This window comes from Salvelinus alpinus, chromosome 9 (genome assembly GCF_045679555.1).
Source record: "Salvelinus alpinus chromosome 9, SLU_Salpinus.1, whole genome shotgun sequence".
In the NCBI taxonomy this organism is placed as follows: domain Eukaryota; kingdom Metazoa; phylum Chordata; class Actinopteri; order Salmoniformes; family Salmonidae; genus Salvelinus; species Salvelinus alpinus.
In genome coordinates this window covers 30,329,251-30,349,978 of record NC_092094.1, presented here as the reverse complement: position 1 = coordinate 30,349,978, position 20,728 = coordinate 30,329,251, and the positions used below count along the sequence as shown (strand labels likewise).

At 40.8% G+C, this 20,728-nt stretch overlaps 1 protein-coding gene across 2 annotated transcripts; it reads right to left on the bottom strand.

The window, feature by feature from the left end:
* Window positions 1–824: 824 nt before the first annotated feature.
* chkb (choline kinase beta) lies at window positions 825–20,461 on the bottom strand. Of its 2 annotated transcripts, XM_071416663.1 has the most exons (11): window positions 19,616–20,461; window positions 19,281–19,389; window positions 14,761–14,874; window positions 13,059–13,192; window positions 12,784–12,888; window positions 7,900–7,958; window positions 7,423–7,510; window positions 5,247–5,355; window positions 3,698–3,804; window positions 3,276–3,357; window positions 825–3,027 (listed from the first exon to the last, which is right to left on the bottom strand). In XM_071416663.1, the coding sequence occupies exons 1-11, from the start codon at window positions 19,963–19,965 to the stop codon at window positions 2,971–2,973; spliced, it is 1,314 nt and encodes a 437-aa protein (XP_071272764.1). In that variant the 5' UTR covers window positions 19,966–20,461; the 3' UTR covers window positions 825–2,970. The 2 variants fall into 2 exon arrangements, with proteins under 2 accessions (XP_071272764.1, XP_071272765.1); XM_071416664.1 differs by lacking the exon at window positions 14,761–14,874 and having other exon boundaries at window positions 19,616–20,457.
* Between the last annotated feature and the right edge of the window lie 267 nt (window positions 20,462–20,728).

The window sequence follows — 20,728 nt, the reverse complement described above, 5'->3', positions numbered from 1 at the left end:
AGAAACAGATATTTAACCTTAGATCCTGGAAACATTGAACAACATCCTGCTAGAGAGAACTCAAGGAGAAGCGCTAACATTATACAGAAACAATCCAGAGCACGATGGAAAATGAACAGACTGAACACACTCCAGGGTCCTAATAAACATTTATCTCCTTGATCCATAGCAGCTCAGTGTAACTTGTCTGATAAGTTAAACAGACCAGCAGCTATAAGACTGGCCTGAACACTACACACCAGTGGATACGCAACAGAACAAATGGCAAGAAATACAATTGGCCTCCAGCAACTATGTTGCTTGGACCCCTAACAATGACATCCCAAACTTGCATAAATCCAGCTTTGATCCCGTGTGAGAGCAGAGTGAGCAGACAGTCAGTTATATACCCGCATTGGAACTCAGTGCAGGAAAACAGCTCTACAGGACTGATTTTAGGCCTCATGGGGGACTCATGCCTAGTTCTAAATCATCCCCTAGCTACTCCCCATATCCCCTACCTTCTATGCACTGGAAGTGAGGAACAGATGAGATACAGTGAAACTCCCAGCTAGTTAAGAGGTGCAGCTATTGGCATATTGAATATCTATCCAATTCTTGCAGACTGACATGAAGTGCCATGAAGCCAGGGATCGATTTGAAATGGACCAAGTCTGCAAGTTAGAAATAGGACTTCCCTAAATCTGCTATGAATTGTACCATTAGGGGTAGCTCCCGTTCCTGAAAATGTATTGATTTTCTACAGTATAGATTTGAGATTAAAATAACTGTTGCCATAACATTCTATTTAATTTCTAATCATCAATAAATGAAGACATAGTTAATCAGGTATCAAGCATGTTTATTTGCAGTTCAGTTATACTTACACAGCAGCTGCAGTGCAGGGAGAATATCAAGAACATCAAAGGGTTTTGGACAGGATTGATGTGTAATGAAAGAAAGTTAATTTAGCTAGTTGACGAGACACTGGCTTCTATACTAGGCAGTTTCATATTCTCGGAAATCGAACATTGGCCTACATCCACAACATATATTCTAACATTATACAAAGGGTAAACTCACAGGTCCACCTTTATTATAACTCACATCAAAACAAAAGAGCACTTCACTGGGCAAACAAATATACAAAATAAATTATAACAAATTATACTGAAAAACATTTCCATGTGTTCAAATGATTGCCATTGAAGAAAAAAAACATCATCCCATTTTCAAAACCTTTGGATCTGAATTCCAAAAGCATGCAGATATTCCATTTGGTTTTAATAATGTTAGGCAGGCAGACACACACAGAAGCCAAATGCACATTTAAATAAGATACATCTGTTGTTCAAAGACATTGACAGCTTTCTTTAACCATTGTGGTTCTTGGTCAGAAATGGAAAAGGACAAACATCCAAACCTTGGGCAGAGTCAAACCGTGACAGACAGTTCTATACCAGTTTACTAGTAATGGAACAGCTTTAGAATGAAAGGTAAACCTAGTCAGAATGCAATGACATCAAAGCCAGACAAAAGCTATTTATATATATATATAACAGAGATGATTATTTTCATAAACTGCTCTCCTCTGAGAGGTTGTGCAATAAACTTTGTCTATAACCAAAACATGTTCCTTTTTTAATCATTTAGTTTCAGGTCTACATTTGCTCATTTATCATACAAAGTGTAAAATGACCCCCATTGTTGTGAAGAGGTAGAATGACACAAAATACTTGTGCCAGGAGGTGACATGCGACACCTCCTGGCAGCCATGTTGGAAGACCACCGCATCAATTCTTCTGACAACAACTGAGTGGCAACCCCAAGCTGAATGATAACAGTGCCTAAACCTACTTGGTTCATCACCATGGTCAATTTCTGTGCCGTAATTGGCAGCCAAGACACTGTAGCTGAGAAAACAAATTGCCTTGCTAAGAAACAATTGGCTGTGCAATGCAGTGTACATGCTCACAAACAGCCAGCAGGCTGCACCATTCTTCCACCACAGTGACTGGTCTTCCAACATGGCGCCTGGCATGGTTGCTAAGTGATTTCTGACAACTGCAACCCCTCTATATATAGTTTGACTAGAGAGAATGCTAAAACAGACAGGTCGTACATGGGATTTAAGCCCAATTCAATCAGAACCAGTCATAGAGAAAGGTCAAAAACAACATCCTGTTTAAGAACATATTTGACTTACTATGCAATGGAGCATGTTCTTTTCTTACTAGTTCTGAATAGGGCCATGAGTCCAGTTTTCCCTACTGCACTACAAAGAAACAGAACTACAGTATGAACTGAGTTCTAATATGCAGCTTGATTCTCTGCCATGCTGTATTGTGTCCACGCACCAGCACCATGCATAGAACAGGCATTTAACAAACAAGTCAAGGAAAAAAAGAAAGGAAAAAAGACTGCACAAAATGAGCATATTTCGACCCTGAAATCAAGGGTGTACTGAAGTTCAACAACAATTAAATTACGAGGTGGGGTAAAGAAAGAAGCAGAGTTGAATGACAAAGAAAGCACATGACTACAGGGTTTGAAACATAAATGTATGGAACCAGTAGATCGTAACTAATGTAAACAAATAACATGCTTTTTTTTTGCTGTGCATTTTCACAGAATTTCACATTTCATAGTAGGGGAAGATAAGTGCATTTTGTTGGAGTGCAGCTAAGTCCCTGCTTCACTGTTACTTGTCTCAGGCAGAGCAACGTATTGGATGCTACTAGATGGAAAGATACTAGATAGATGGGGTCCTGGTATATTAGAAATATCAAGTTCAAACAATAGATCATTTTGTAAAAATCCACCTAAGACTCTTCAGTGGGCGTTTACCCCTCATATTTGGTTTGGTTTCAACACTTAACAGATATGCCTAGTTAACTACGTTTCTGCATCAGGACAGTTGCGTACAGGAAGAATCAGCAGATATAAAAATGACAGTACATTCCATTGAAGTCAATCTGTTCTTTTAGCGATTTAGGAAAATAACTTTTTCTGCTTGAAGTAGGCATCAAATCGTGACTGGGCATAGTCCTGAAACGTCAGAGATCAAATGAACAGGTGTAAACTTCAAGAAGGATCGTGTGTTTTAGAAGCACTATTTAGCCAGGTCATAGAACAAATCACTCAGCAAATAAACAGAGTGAGTGACCACTAAACTCCTGCAATGTCATGTGAATGACAATCAATGTTCCAGTATGCTGAAGATCTACTGTATCCTTTCATTCTAGTGAGGTGAAGTCTATCTCACCAGGTGAAGTAAAGTCTACTCATGTACCTACCATGTAGCCAAACTCGATCTTGGATATCCTGGCTTGAATGATAGACCACAGGCCCCAGAGGAAGTGAGATGCCATGGCGAATCTGTGGGAAAATCATTAATCCCTAAATTAACTGCCAACGGACTGGCTACTTACTGTACATGTGGATACCGTAGCATTGAATAGTTCATACCAAAATCAACACTATTAGACATTTTCAAAAGTAAGCACCACATTGGTAGTGGTAAAGGTGACTTTTCCCTCTTATTATGTAAAGCTCTAGGTGGAAAAGCAATATAAATCCAATCAATTATGATTATTATTACAAAACAGAGCACATATTGTAGAATCCTTTAAAGATTTAAAATATATATATATATATATTTGATTTATGAGTGAACTGTCCTTTTTGGATTCATCTGTTGTAGAAGTCTGTGTCCTACCGATTGGCTTCGACCAGCAAGTCCTGCTCTATACGAGCTTGGTCCTCGTGCATGGTGCTCTCTGAATAGCCTCCCGTCTCCACCAGGTAGTTACGGATGAAATGCAACTGCAGTGATAAACACACTCGCTCAGAGATGAGGGACGCCACATAGACTTAATCTATAAATGGAATTCCCTGGCTTGTATCAATAACTTAAAAATAATGCATTTGCAATTGTGTCATTGTATTAGACCAGCTGACTTCATGAGTTCTGGAAATGTGCATGCATAGTTTTGTTTCAACTAGATAATGTGGTCAGAAAAATAGTTCTACAAGACTGGACAGACATACATTATGTCTGAGGACATACACATTACACATGACGTATTCTCAGTATGCGAAAACAGAATGTTTTATAGTATGTGAATTTTCTAAAATCGAGTATGGTTTAAATGCCAGGATGATATACTAATTTGCTCTTCATCTGGTAAAGTTTGATGCACACTTTTCCACAATGCATTGGAAGAGGTGGGCTGCGAGTGATAGACCTTAGTTATCTTTATTTAGCCAAACAACAAATCTATGCTACTTAATTGGGAAGATGCCGAATAGCAAAGCTTCTGCGGTTGTGTTCAAATGAAGTTGTTTTTGTTCTCCTGAAAATGATCACAGATTTTTCATCGTAGGTTACATCTTTGAAAAAACATTTCTTTTTTACCCAAAGTGGATTTCTGTTTTCTCATTAAAAAAGTGTTTTATTGTTCTCTTTGCCTTCGTTAAAGCTTTTAAACTAAATGCAAAACCATATTTAGATTTCTGAATGTGTTGGCACGGGGACTAAGGATTTGGCTGCGTTGTTGATGTCATGTTAAATCAGGGCTTTTGATTTGAACATTGATTTGAACCCATTTAATTAATGGATCAAGCCTTGGCAATCATTCTGATCCCAATAATCAGTGCTTTAGTTTATTATGTTGATGTCCAGTGGTTCTGAATTAGCGATTCACCCGACCGTCCACGTTTTTCTGCGCCTTTTGATTTGAACATTTAAAACGTTTGTGTGTGTACTAAGCAATTGTATTTATATATGTTACAGCCCTTTGGTTTCAATAATAAATCATGTTGAAATGGAACCAAATGATCGGTTTCTGTCTTCGGTTATTGGATAGATGGGCTATGGTATAGGTTGAACGTGATGCCAATAACCAGCCTGGGTAGGAATATAACTCTTCCTATTCTATTAAGAGAATAGAACAATGCATTGAATTTGGAAATGAGCTATTATCAGACTGGTTAATGCGATGCATGTCTGTCGAATTTGGAAAAATCCACCCGCACTCTGCCCTACCGCACCCACTCAAGCAGTCACCAGCCAATATTGCGTTACGACCATGGCATACTGCATACTTTTTACGAAACAGTACGTGCTAAATAGTATGCAACGACGAGTACATAGTATGCAGTTTAAGTATGTAGTACGCTAGCATGGGTATTCGGACACAACCACTGTGTTTGCATAGATATGTTAGAGGGCATTTTGATATAGGTGTGGTAGAGGTTGTAGTCACCTGTTGTTCTCTGCTGGGGTAGTTGTCAGGTGTACACTTGTAGAAGGGCCACTTGTTGTATGTGTAGTCATAGCACCACTCACAGAAGTGGTTCCCAAAGTCAAAACCCCTAAACAAACAAACATATTGCAGCACAATCTAAGATGACAATCAAAGAAATTGAGACAATCGCCACTACATATGGATAATATAATACTTAGATCTGTCCCTTTTACTCGTAGAGACATACAGTTGAAGTCTAAAGTTTACATACATCTTAGCCAAATAGATTTAAACTCAGTTTTTCACAATTCCTGACATTTAATCCAAGTAAAAATCCCCTGTCTTAGGTATGTTAGGAACACCACTTTATTTTAAGAACGTGAAATGTCAGAATAATAGTAGAGAGAATGATTTATTTCAGCTTTTATTTCTTTTATCACATACCCAGTGGGTCAGAAGTTTACATACACTCAATTAGTATTTGGTAGCATTGCCTTTAAATTGTTTAACATGTGTCAAATGTTTCGGGTAGCCTTCCACAAGCTTCCCACAATACGTTGGGTGAATTTTGGCCCATTCCTCCTGACAGAGCTGGTGTAACTGAGTCAGGTTTGTAGGCCTCCTCGCTCACACATGCTTTTTCAGTTCGGCCCACAAATTTTCTATAGAATTGAGGTCAGGGCTTTGTGATGGCCACTCCAATACCTTGACTTTGTTGTCCTTAAGCCGTTTTGCCACAACTTTGGAAGTATGCTTGGGGTCATTGTCCATTTGGAAGACCCATTTGTGACCAAGCTTTAACTTCCTGACTGATGTCTTGATGTTGCTTCAATATATCCACATCATTTCCCTCCCTCTTGATGCCACCTATTTTGTGAAGTGTACCAGTTCCTCCTGCAGCAAAGCACCCCCACAACATGATGCTGCCACCCCCAGGCTTCACGGTTGGGATGGTGTTCTTCGGCTTGCAAGCATCCCCCTTTCTCCTCCAAACATAACGATGGTCATTATAGCCAAACAGTTCTATTTTTGTTTCATCAGACCAGAGGACATTTCTCCAAAAAGTACAATCTTTGTCCCCATGTGCAGTTGCAAACCTTAGTCTGGCTTTCTTATGGCGGTTTTGTAGCAGTGGCTTCTTCCTTGCTGAGCGGCCTTTCAGGTTATGTCGATATAGGACTCGTTTTACTGTGGATATAGATAATTTTGTACCTGTTTCCTCCAGCATCTTCACAAGGTCCTTTGCTGTTGTTCTGGGATTGATTTGCACTTTTTGCACCAAAGTACGTTCATCTCTAGGAGACAGAACACGTCTCCTTCCTGAGCAGTATGACGGCTGCGTGGTCCCATGATGTTTATCCTTGCGTACTATTGTTTGTACAGATGAACCCGGGTACCTTCCGGCGTTTGGAATTTTTTGTTGTTGTTGAGGTCTTGGCTGATTTCTTTTGACTTTCCCATGATGTCAAGCAAAGAGGCACTGCGTTTGAAGGTAGGCCTTGAAATACATCCACAGGTAGACCTCCAATTGACTCAAATTATGTCAATTAGCCTAGCAGAAGCTTCTAAAGCCATGACATAATTTGCTGGAATTTTCCAAGCTGTTTAAAAGGCACAGTCAACTTAGTGTATGTAAACTTCTGACCCACTGGAATTGTGATACAGTGAATTATAAGTGAAATAATCTGTCTGTAAACAATTGTTGGAAAAATGACTTGTGTCATACACAAAGTAGATGTCCTAACCGACTTGCCAAAACTATAGTTTGTTAACAAGAAATTTGTGGAGTGGTTGAAAAACGAGTTTTAATGACACCAATCCTAAGTATGTAAACTTCCGACTTCAACTGTACCTTAATCAATGCTGTTACCGTTAAGCTGTGTGTGCCTTTGATTGGTGGCAGGTAGCCTAGTGGTTAAAAGCGTTGGGCTAGTAACCGAAAGGTCGCTGGTTTGAATCCCGGAGCCGACTAGGTGAAAAATCTGATGTGTCCTTGAGCAAGGCACTTAACCCTAATTGCTCCAGTAAGTTTCATTGGATAAGCGCATCTGCTAAATGACTAAACTGTAAATGTAATTGATGTACACTATATGGGGCTATAAGCATTCCTATGTAGTTGTAGCTGAGAGTGTGTGGTCATAACTAAAACTACAGGTGTAAGGGTTGAGTGTGTATGTACACAAAAGGCCTTTACCTGTAGTTGTAGCTGCTGTACTCAAAGTCTATGAGCATCAGTTTCCCAGTGGAGATGCGGTCTCTGTCCTCCAGCATCAAAATATTACCTGAGGACGAGAGACAGGAGGTTACAACACTCCCACTTCCTCCTCAAGAGTTAAATATGACTGTACATTCAGTGTGTCCTGATGTGCACTTCAGGAGTCAACTGCATGTATAGGCAATCTACGGCCACCACCTGTACCATCTACTCTGTTGGTTTGCACCTGCCGGAGGGTGTTGCGTACGAATGTGTTCAGTCTCTAAAAATAGATACCCTCCACCCCTTCTTTCTCCAACTTATGTAATATCCTATCCTTTCAGGAAGTGACGGACATCCACTGTTGAGCCAGGGGGAGGGTCAAGCAGCCCAAATTAGAGGTAAATATGGTTAGAGGGGAGCGAGGGAGATGGGTAGAGAGAGTGAAGGGAAGAGAGCACAAAGATAGACCTTTACCTTCTTGCACATCATTATGACAGAACACCACTGGAGATGGGGTCGCTGACAACAACACTCTGTCAGAGAGGGAGAGAACATGACATTAATGTATTATGTACACACTTCAACTTTCAGTGAACTTTAAGCGGCAGAGGTTATGGTACATGTCAACAGCTCATAGGTTATCACTCTGTACAATATCAAAAAATATATGTTTTATTGTAGACAAAGACAGACTACGGAATTACACAACACACTATTTGGTAGACCCGATTACTCCCTTCACGATTTCAAGTGCACGATCATGACGGTAGAGTAGTTATGGGAAGCATTGAGTACTGGACACCATGGCATAGCAACTATTTAGTTGGATTGTGCAATAATGGCATGTCATGCATGCCTCTGACTCTCCAAGGGTAGCTCAATAGGAAATGAACTGAGCAAAAGTGAAATACGTGATTGTGATATTTGTGATTGATTGAGCAGCCATGTTCAGAATGCAGGTTCTGTAAGATATGTTGATCTATGCTCCTGATATAGTCACAGGTAGATATACAGAAGAGTCTCAACCACCCTAACATTAGCCAACCGTGGCAGTGGCTGTAGGTGTAGATGCAGTGCCATCCAGTGACAAATGTGTTGCTGTTTTGGCTCTGTTCTCCAGCACTTTGGATTTGAAATGATACAATGACTATGAGGTTATAGTACAGACAGATTTAATTTTAGAGAGTTTAATCCATTTAGATATTACAGCACTTTTTGTACATAGTCCCTCCTTCATTTTAGGGGACCAAAAGTATTGGGAGAAATTCACTTATGTAGGTATTAAAGTAGGCAAAAGTTCAGTATTTAGTCCCATATTCCTAGCACGCAAAGACTACATCAAGTTTGTGACTCTAAAAACTTGTTGGATGCATTTGCTGTTTGTTTTGGTTGCGTTTGAGATTATTTTGTGCCCAATAGATAAGAAATGGTAAATAATGTATTGTGTCATGTATTGGAATCACTTTTATTGTAAATAAGAATAGAATATGTTTCTAAACACTTCTACTTTAATGTGGATGCTACCATGATTACAGATAGTCCTGAATGAGTGATGAGTGAGGATGCTAACCTCTCACCATTACAATAACAGAGGAGGTTAGCATTTTTTGGGGGGGGTATAATATTTGTAAATAATGTATCATTTCAAATCAAAAGTGCTGGAGTACAGAGCCAAAACAACAACAAATTGTCACTGACTCAATAATTACTGAGGGCACTGTATGTGGTAACACTTTCAGTAACTCTACAACTATTACAAAGCAATTCGTAGCTAGTACATTGGACATTTAGATACACCACTAATGACATAACAAAGCTGTACAGATGTGTATAATATTGGTCCAGGTTGCTGTTAAGCATGTGATAATGTGACTGATCGCTTGAATGCACCTTGACGTAGTAGAAAACTATATGAATGTGAGCTAACATTATTATTAGAGCAGGTGACCTTGAGGTGTGTAGAGGACTGGCTGCCAGACAGTAAGGGCACACCATAGACTTAGATAGACATCTCTAGTACCCAAAAACACATTTGAGCATGGGCAGTGGCGAAGCATCATTGAGTTTCAACATTTTGAAGTAGTTAACTCAGTGGGACTTCCTATGGGTTACGGAAGGTTCAAATAATTCCATCCAAGTCATTAGGAAGGATCAGCCAATGAATTATACTTGCGAGCAAACATTCCATAAACAGCAAGCGGCAATAATCACCAATCTTTGCTTTATACCTGTTCAAACACACTCTGGAGAGGTATACTACAAAGCAATCTACTCAGGCTTTTATAAAGCTATCCAGCTTCAGTTAGCTTCACATTCCAGGTCAAGCTTCATCCGTACTACGACGGTGAATATTGCTCGTCCGGTTGCCGCTAACTCTAGCAGGCTTGTAACTGTGCGTGCATCTCGCACATGGCTTGTGAAAGGCCGGACTCTTCATTGAGACAATGCTGAAACGTGAATCCTTGGGCGACTCAGTGCCACATTTTCATTTGTGCCGATATCAAAATAAAGAAACATTATCTTGCAAAATCAGCAGGCTATAGTGTGAAATAGGCCTTTATGTGCCGTCTTTATTTATTGTTAATGCCGGCTTTAGTGTGCTTATTAATGCATGACCATTTTCCCACTCCTATTGCTCCATCTATCTGTGGAACAGCTTGACGTGTTGTGGTCATAGACATATAATCCATAGAAGGGTTTTGGAACCTTAATTTGACCGTTAAACTCATGGGTAGGCTAGCAAAGGCTGCCAGTCTTGACTTGAATGGGAACTGCCATCTATGAGATATATATATACACTGCTCAAAAAAATAAAGGGAACACTAAAATAACACATCCTAGATCTGAATGAATGAAATATTCACATAGTTGAATGTGCAGACAACAAAATCACACAAAAATGATCAATGGAAATCAAATTTATCAACCCATGGAGGTCTGGATTTGGAGTCACACTCAAAATTAAAGTGGAAAACCACACTACAGGTTGATCCAACTTTGATGTAATGTCCTTAGAACAAGTCAAAATGAGGCTCAGTAGTGTGTGTGGCCTGCACGTGCCTGTATGACCTCCCTACAACGCCTGGGCATGCTCCTGATGAGGTGGCGGATGGTCTCCTGAGGGATCTCCTCCCAGACCTGGACTAAAGCATCCGCCAACTCCTGGACAGTCTGTGGTGCAACGTGGCGTTGGTGGATGGAGCGAGACATGATGTCCCAGATGTGCTCAATTGGATTCAGGTCTGGGGAACGGGCGGGCCAGTCCATAGCATCAATGCCTTCCTCTTGCAGGAACTGCTGACACACTCCAGCCACATGAGGTCTAGCATTGTCTTGCATTAGGAGGAACCCAGGGCCAACCGCACCAGCATATGGTCTCACAAGGGGTCTGAGGATCTCATCTCGGTACCTAATGGCAGTCAGGCTACCTCTGGCGAGCACATGGAGGGCTGTGCGGCCCCCCAAAGAAATGCCACCCCACACCATGACTGACCCACCGCCAAACCGGTCATGCTGGAGGATGTTGCAGGCAGCAGAACGTTCTCCACGGCGTCTCCAGACTCTGTCACGTCTGTCACATGCGCGTGTGAACCTGCTTTCATCTGTGAAGAGCACAGGGCGCCAGTGGCGAATTTGCCAATCTTGGTGTTCTCTGGCAAATGCCAAACGTCCTGCACGGTGTTGGGCTGTAAGCACAACCCCCACCTGTGGACGTCGGGCCCTCATACCACCCTCATTGAGTCTGTTTCTGACCGTTTGAGCAGACACATGCACATTTGTGGCCTGCTGGAGGTCATTTTGCAGGGCTCTGGCAGTGCTCCTCCTTGCACAAAGGCGGAGGTAGCGGTCCTGCTGCTGGGTTGTTGCCCTCCTACGGCCTCCTCCACGTCTCCTGATGTACTGGCCTGTCTCCTGGTAGCGCCTCCATGCTCTGGACACTACGCTGACAGACACAGCAAACCTTCTTGCCACAGCTCGCATTGATGTGCCATCCTGGATGAGCTGCACTACCTGAGCCACTTGTGTGGGTTGTAGACTCCGTCTCATGCTACCACTAGAGTGAAAGCACCGCCAGCATTCAAAAGTGACCAAAACATCAGCCAGGAAGCATAGGAACTGAGAAGTGGTCTGTGGTCACCACCTGCAGAACCACTCCTTTATTGGGGGTGTCTTGCTAATTGCCTATAATTTCCACCTTTTGTCTATTCCATTTGCACAACAGCATGTGAAATTTATTGTCAATCAGTGTTGCTTCCTAAGTGGACAGTTTGATTTCACAGAAGTGTGATTGACTTGGAGTTACATTGTGTTGTTTAAGTGTTCCCTTTATTTTTTTGAGCAGTGTATATATGTCTGTTTAGTTACGGCTGTCAGTTTGCCTTTTGCAAATGGCTAAATACAATCACGAGAAAAACATACAGTTTGGAAAGCAAAGGCTATCATTACCAAATGTGTGATGTGATTTTTTATTATATTAGTCAAATGTTTGATCAGTTGTCTTCCTCAAATGAAGGGGATGATGACAATCTTTGCCAGAGGGAGGGTATCTGATTTCATTAGTCCTCAACTTGTGGCTCATTCAGGATAAAATGGGAGTTAGACCTGAGTTAGCCTGCCCATAGCAGGTTAGTTTTGAAGGATTCGTTGCCATAGAAATGTACCTGGCTAAAAGGTGAGCCATTTCGTATGACCGGTTATCTTGAGTTGAACTCAGAGTTGACCAATGTTACCTCACTAACTCCTCAAACCTGGTACATGGTATACCCCTCAGGTGGCAGTATGCACCCTTTCAGTTTGTTACCAACTCATAGTAGTAGAAGAAAACGTACTACTTCAAAATGGAGATGGCCTCAATGGCACTGCCCATGCTCTCACAGACGCATAATAGGCCAAATACAAAGTTGCGTCCTTCTCTAACTATCTCTATGGGGCACACACTGCTGGTCTGGGTGTGTGTGGTGTCACAGGAAGCTAAAGTCCAACAGTCTCCTGATAGGGCAGTGTCAGAGAAAGGCACTGGGGGAGAGGTCAACTTTCTAACTGGCTGCAGAGAGAGAACACCACATATTTATTAGAGAGTAACATGTTTGTGGACGTGAAAGAGTTTGCTCATGTATATGATGTGTGTGTGTGTATTTGTGTGCGGTTGAGTAAGGTCCATTGTGACATTGATCTACCAACTCTCCCGCCTTCCCTAAACATTCCTGTTTTCCCCTCTTTTAGCTCCCCTGCCATAGCATTACTTTCCCCGGCCACTCCCACCTCCTCTCCTCCCATAGCCTTGCCATTCCCAGACATCTCCCTTGCCAGATCATTGTCCTTTCCAGCCATTCCCTTCCCCAGCATCTCCTGACTCACCGGAGACTCTCCAGCTCTGCCGGGAGGTCGTACTTAATCAACTTGTTGTATTTCTTGACGTGAGCCTCCCGGGCAAACTTTAAGTTCATCACCTGATCCATGTACCTGAGACAACACCAGACAGAGCATTATTGAGTATTGTGGAAAACAGCTGATGAAAAGTACTACCTGCAAACAGTTACCTCAAATTCAAATCAATACATTTTTACAGTACTCCTTAGTCAATACTTGGTGTAGGCTTTGACTTGGAGAGAGCAGTCCCATCCTATCCTCACCTGCCAATGGTCCCGAACAGCCACTTGGGTTCCTTGTTAAAGGGCATGACCATCCTATGGAAGCGGGCCATCTTTGAGGCGATCTCAGCGGACAGTTCCGGAACAAAGAGCTGCTCTGTACGCAGACGGTTGCTCTGGGAGATAAGCACAAAGATACAGGACTTTACACTCATATTCACTTAAAATGTATGGGACTTTTCTGCAACATCTGCCCAAAAGTCTGGACCTTTATGTAAAAGGTGCACTCGCCAGTCATAAATCCCAGCGCCGGTTGTCCCCCCTCAATCACTACAAAGATGCTAACTTAAAACTATCAATTGAGATATCTGTTATTGTCAACCTGTATGTTGAGTTCGAGATTTGAGTTTGAGAGACATTTTTATGAACACACATGACAAGTGCGTATGTCTGTTTGTAAGCGCACATGGTAAAATAAGCATAGGACAAAAAAGGATATGCAGACATTTCTCTACACACATGGAATGTGAAAGTGAATCTGTATGCATTTAGCTCACAGTGAAAAACAAAGGCAGAGATACTTTCAAACACATGATTGAAACAGATTTGACATTTGCAAACTGTCTATTTGAGGCTTTGTCAGAAAGTGTAAAAAAGAAATGACAAGTAATGTACTGGTCAGAGAGAAGACCCGTCAACATCATGCATTCTGGAAGCACTTGCGAATGGATTCCATTTCAAACTGATTGATCAATATAGCGATGCATAGGTATTGCACATTGTTAAACTGATACTGTTTTTAAAGGGGCAGTCTGCAGTTCAAACAATAACAAAGGGATATTCCCACCACTAATTTGGTAAACAGCAAAGAGATGGGGCTGAAAATTGATAGACAGACGTACAGAAGCAAGGACTGACCATTCATGAGATTATAGTTAACCATGTTGAGGGTATACGTTTGTTTACAATTACATTGTTTATAAACAAAGACGTAAAAAAAGCTTTTATTTAGGATTCTGATAGGGTACTACAGTTGAACTAAGCTCATGAGGCATTCATAAGTTATATTCAAGTAATTATAAATAAATACATTATTATGGTGGGAGATCAGCTTTAATATTGCAGATAGATTGTAGCTTCCAATGTATGCATCATTTCCAATCCCCCATATATTTTTTCAAAAAACACACACAAAATATATACAGTGCTAACAGAAAGAATTCAGACCCCTTCCCCTTTTCCAAATGTTGTTACATTACAGCATTATTCTACAATGGATTAAATATAAATACACCTTATGGAACAGCGGGGACTGTGAAACAACAAACATAGGCAGACACATGCTTACACACAGTAACATATGTACTATACACACGTACACGTGGATTTTGTATTGTAGATATGTGGTAGTGATGGAGTAGGGCCCTGAGAGCACACAGTGTTTGTGAAATCTGAATATATTGTAATGTTTTTCAAATAAATGTTGCTGCCCTGGCAGCAGCTAATGGGGATCCATAATAAATACATAACTTTAAACCATTGTATGAGATTCTCCAAAATTGAAATATTCTAGGCATTTATATAAATTCCAGTTGTACTTTATTAAAAGCCTTTTCAAAGTTTCACAGTCAGTTATGAATGTGTGCCTACCTAACACACAGCAAAAGTTGCAAGGTCTGGATATTACAATATTTCTATAGATTTTATTATTCTTGTGTGTGTGTGTGTGTGTGTGTGTGTGTACCGGCAGGTACTGTTCCAGGCGTCCCTCAGGGAAGATTCCATAGAGCCGTGGCCCCAGGGCTCTCTCCGCCAGGATGGCAAACATCACACTCTCCAAGACCAGAGAATCCACTCCCTGTTCACACACACACACGAGATGAGTCAGAGACCATTGAAGCATTTCATAGGTTGCTGATGAGGACTGAAGATGTTCTGTTCAGGGACTGTGTAATATTGAGTACATAACAGTAATCTGTATGTTTGATGTAAGGTCTAGCCTATGCCATGTCTTTCTGTCATGAATCCTTCCCTATCGCAGTGCATTTTTTGTACATAAAGCAAATATGAGAAAATCAGACAATAGGCTTATCTATCCATCTGTCAGTTCTACATGACTAATCTCAACACAGGAATTATCATCCTGTGTAGATCTACAATGTACATATTGTATGTGGAATGTGGCAATGCTTAGCTCATGTGGTGTAGCAATGCTTAGCCCATGTAGCTCAATTGGTAGAGCATTGCACTTGCAACGCCAGAATAGTCGGTTTGATTCGCGGGATTACTCATATGTAAAATGTAAGCACATTTTTGTAGGTTAAGAATGAGCCTCAAATTTGCATCGTCAAAGTCATGAAAATGCGACCAATTAAGATATAATATATTTTTTAAACTGTTTAAATGGGTTTCCAAGTGAATTAACTTGCCGTATTTTACGGCCAAGAAGTAGCACGACGCCAAAAAGTTTAATCCGTTTCATTAGATCTAAAGACACGAACTACAAATCTTTTGACAGCTTGCTGGTCTACAATTAAACATTTGAAAAAAGTATTGGCTGGCAAAGCCGTTTATTTTTTAAACGGCGTAATCTAATATTAAACACAAATGGCCTGTAACTAATGGATTCTTACCATCCTCTAAATCCCCAGCTTGAGCAGGAACACTGACATGCTATCAAAGCAGCAGGAGACGTAGTCCAAATAAGACTTTTCTAACTTTCGGCAATGTGTCTAACTTCTTGAGCGTCAAATATTTTGATGAAAGGAATCAGGTATGGCTAAATCAAAACAAATATAATTTTATATATACACACAGTGCTGTGAAAAAGTATTTGCCCCTTTCTAATTTTCTCTACCTTTGCATATTGTTGATACTGAATAACAATGGTCAAGCATGGTGGTGGTAATGTGCTAGTTTGGGGATGCTTTGCTGCCTCAGGACCTGGACGACTTGCCTTAATAGAAGGAACAATGAATTCTGCTTTGTATCAGAGAATTCTACATGAGAATGTCAGGCCATCCGTCTGTGAGCTGAAGCTGAAGCGCAGCTGGGTCAGGCAGCAAGACTATGATCCAAAACACACAATCAAGTCAGGATGAAAATGCTTAAAAAGCAAAACATTTAAAGTTTTGGAATGGCTTAGTCAAAATTCCAGACCTAATCCCAATTGAGAAATTGTGGCAGTACTTGAAACGAGCGGTTCATGCTTGAAAACCCACAAGTGTCGCTGAGTTAAGACAGTTCTGCATGCAAGAGTGGGCCAAAATTCCTCCACAGCAATATGAGAGACTGATCAAAAACTACAGGAAGCATTTGGTTGCAGTCATTGCAACTAAAAGTGGCACAACCAGTAATGAGTGTAAGGGGGGCAATTACTTTATCACACAGGGGAATTGGGTGTTGCATAACTTTATTTGTTAACTCAGGTCCCCTTGATCTAATATTAGGTTTTGGTTGAAGATCTGATAACATTCAGCATCAAAAATCAGCAATGGGGAAAATACTTTTTCACTGCAATATATACACACACACACACCTTAAATGACCACATTTTCATGAATTTGATGACATAATCTTGAAGCACATTCAAAAGAGCCAGAACATGACCCCAGAAGTATGACTTAGAATAACGTCACTTGCACATCGTATATTCTTCATCTATATATTCTAGGGTAATTGCCAGGGACCTCACGATACTATTGATACTATATGTATTGCGATTCGATACTGTGATTTTATTGAAATTTGATGTTCCAATACAGTGAGCTCCAAAAGTATTGGGACAGTGACACATTTGATTGTCTTGGCTCTAAGTGCAGACTGTCAGCTTTGCTTTGAGGGTATTTTTTTTTACACACATCAGGTGAATCATTTAGAAATTGCAGCACTTTCTGTACATAAATCGTCCCGTCCCCCCCATTTTAAGGGCCAAATTAATTGGTACAAATTCACTTGTGTATTAAAGTAGTACAAAGTTCAGTATTTGGTCCCATAGTCATAGCACGCAATGACTACATCAAGCTTGTGACGTGACGTTAGAATTTTATTGGATGCATTTGCTTATCAGATTATTTTGTGCCCAATAGAAATGAATAGTAAATAATGTATTGTGTAATTTTTATTGTAATTAATAATGTATTGTGAATAATAATGAGTGAGAAAGTTTGATGCACAAATATATCCCAAGGACATGCTAACCGCTCAACATTACAATAACACAGGAGGTTAGCATTTTGCCCATTCAAAAGGCACTTAAATATTTTGTCTTGCCCATTCACCCTATCAACGGCAGACATACACAATCCATGTCTCAGGCTTAACATTCCTTCTTTAACCCATCTCCTTTACACTGATTGAAGTCGATTTAACAGGTGACATCAATAAGGGATCATAGACTGACCATGTGAAAGCTATGTCGTAATGTTTTGTATACTCAGTGTGTATGTACAGTTAAAGTTGGAAGTTTACATACACTTAGGTTGGAGTCATTAAAACTCGTTTTTTCAACCACTCCACAAATTTCTTGTTAACAAACTATAGTTTTGGCAAGTCGGTTAGGACATCTACTTGTGCATGACAAGTAATTTTCCCACCAATTGTTTACAGACTGATTATTTCACTGTATCACAATTCCAGTGGGTCAGAAGTTTACAAACACTAAGTTGACCGTGCCTTTAAACAGCTTGGAAAATTCCAGAAGATTATGTCATGGCTTTAGAAGCTTCTGATAGGCTAATTGACATCATGATTCAATTGGAGGTGTACCTGTGGATGTATTTCAAGGCCTACCTTCAAACTCAGTGCCACTTTGCTTGACATCATGGGAAAATCAAAAGAAATCAGCCAAGACCTCAGGAAAAAAAATTGTGGACCTCCACAAGTCAGTACAAACAATAGTACACAAGTATAAACACCATGGGACCACGCAGCCGTCATACCTCTCAGGAAGGAGACGCGTTCTGTCTCGTAGAGATGAATGTACTTGTGCGAAATGTCAAATCAACCCAGAACAACAGCAAAGGACCTCGTGAAGATGCTGGAGGAAACAGGTACAAAAGTATCTATACCAACAGTAAAACGAGTCCTATATCGACATAACCTGAAAGGCCGCTCAGCAAGGAAGAAGCTACTGCTCCAAAACCGCCATAAAAAAGACACTACGGTTTGCAACTGCACATGGTGACAAAGATCGTACTTTTTGGAGAAATGTCTTCTGGTCTGATGAAACAAAAATAGAACTGTTTGGCTATAATGACCATCGTTATGTTTGGAGGAGAAAGGGGGAGGCTTGCAAGCCGAAGAACACCATCCCAACCGTGAAGCACGGGGGTGGCAGCATCATGTTGTGGGAGTGCTTTGCTGCAGGAGGGACTGGTGCACTTCACAAAATAGATGGCATTGTGAGTAAGGACAATTGTGGATAGATTGAAGTAACATCTCAAGACACCAGTCAGGAAGTTAAAGCTTGGTCACAAATGGGTCTTCCAAATAGACAATGACCCCAAGCATACTTCCAAAGGTGTGGCAAAATGGCTTAAGGACAACAAAGTCAAGGTATTGGAGTGGCCATCACAAAGCCCTGACCTTAATCCTATAGAAGTGTGGGCAGAGCGGAAAAGGCGTGTGCGAGCAAAGAGGCCTACAAACCTGACTCAGTTACACCAGCTCTGTCAGGAGGAATGGGACAAAATTCACCCAAATTATTGTGGGAAGCTTGTGGAAGGCTACCCGAAATGTTGGACCCAAGTTAAACAATTTAAAAGCCAATGCTACCAAATACTAATTGACTGTATGTAAACTTCTGACCCACTGCGAAAGTGATGAAAGAAATAAAAGCTTGAATTAAATCATTTTTTCGACTATTATTCTGACATTTCACATTCTTAAAATAAAAGTGGTGATCCTAACTGACCTAAAACAGGGAATTTTTCAGAGGATTAAATGTCAGGAATTGTGATAAACTGAGTTTCAATGTATTTGGCTAAGGTGCATGTAAACTTCTGACTTCAACTGTAATTGTATTCAACATTCTGGCTTGTACAGAAACTTGCCAAGTTTTTGCAATGCTTTAATTCAGACTGTGTTCCAGAAAGCCAGTATCAGTATGATTTATTTATTTACTTGGCGAATCAAGGCGATTCTGATTATAAATTCCCAGTCACTTCAATGTGAACAGGCAGAGTTAAACTAAATCTAGGCTATAGCTAGACAAACTACATTAGCCATCTGGGACAATTATCGGCTTGATTTAAGGTGGCTGACCTGTAGGATGGCCCCATAGACTCGCAACAAGACCCTGCGAGGTTCATCTCCAATAGTGTGGGCATGGTCTGGCAGACTGCACATGAACAGCAGGTTGCTGAGTCCACCACTGTAGACAAACCGAGAGAGAGAAAGAGAAGTTGGACATTGGATTGTCACTTTCATGTGTGCTAACGTGGACGGCATGGAGCACAGTACAATACCTTATAGGATACTCATAAAGTTATGTCAGATAGTGTGGCATTATTTTTAAGTGTGTGTTTCAGAGCGAGAGAGATTATGATTTGCCTGTGTGAGAAAAAGTCCCAGATCTTTCAATCCTCATCCCAGATTACCTGACAATGCTGATCTGAAAATCTGCCTCGGGAATGCTTTTCCATGACCCGGAAAGGAAGTCTCGGCACCAGGCGAACGCTCTGCCTTTCATATCCATGTCCACCACCTCTGTCCGCCCATCCCGGTACGACTCCGCTTCAGAATCGTCATCACCATTTGCTCCACGGGGACTCGGCGCCCTGAGGTTGCTCTCATTGATGACCAGGGTGTCCCCAACCTTTTTATTATCCACGGTTGGACCAGTGTCCTCCGTCTTCAGAGTGGGAATGTATCTCAAAGTCGCCGTATTGTCAGATTTGCCAAGCGCCCCTTCGCTGTGACACTCCATCACATTTTGGCCCGACTGCATCGCTGTTTAACTTGGCTGGTTGTAGTTCAGAATGAATTGAGTCCCAACTCGCTGCCAGATTCAGTTAGCTGGCTAAATTAACTTGAATGATCAGACATAGCTAGCTAGTTAACTAACTTGCTACGAATAGCATTGCATAAAAACTGTAAATTAGGCAGCAACAGTTAGCTAACCGAACTAGCTAGTCAGTTATTTTTGTTGAAATTAGAAAACTGACGTTACAGTAGCTAGCTACATAAATAAAACGGGGATGAAAGGATACTGTATTACGTTACCAGTGGTGAGATGTCCACCTTGAAGGCTGGAGAGTAATGTCAAAGATATTTGTAACTAACCTTGTTAGTTGCTAGCTCTTATAACTGTGGTAATGTCGCCTCGGTAGATTAATGTATGCCACTCGTTAGATACTTTCTCCAGAGATACAGTACTTTATATCTCCGCTTCCTCGTTTTCTGCTGGATTTGACCAACGTCAGCGTGTCGTCAGCAACACTCAAAAAGTACTTCCGGGTTACGGAATTTCGGAAACGTTCATAATAAAAGTCTCATGTAATAGTAGAAGTTCCATTATTAATCTGTATTTATTAATGATATATGAAAAAGTGTCTAAATGTTAAACATTAAGAAATATTAAATATTGTTGAGTAATATTTTCATTACATTTGGGGTTTAAAACATGTTCCAAGGTCAAATAAATGCCCCCAATGCATACACTGTATATTATATATTGGTTTTTAGAGAGAACTTGTTTAGGTGCCGAAGTA

Excerpts from the sequence above, each read along its gene's own strand:
- chkb (XM_071416663.1), bottom strand. The coding sequence starts at position 19,965 with ATGCAGTCGGGCCAAAATGTGATGGAGTGTCACAGCGAAGGGGCGCTT. Across the intron at positions 7,959-12,783 it reads GCAGAGCTGGAGAGTCTCCG|AGTGTTGTTGTCAGCGACCC; the intron begins GTGAGTCAGGAG and ends CCTCTCTGACAG. Across the intron at positions 7,511-7,899 it reads TCATAATGATGTGCAAGAAG|GTAATATTTTGATGCTGGAG; the intron begins GTAAAGGTCTAT and ends TCTCGTCCTCAG.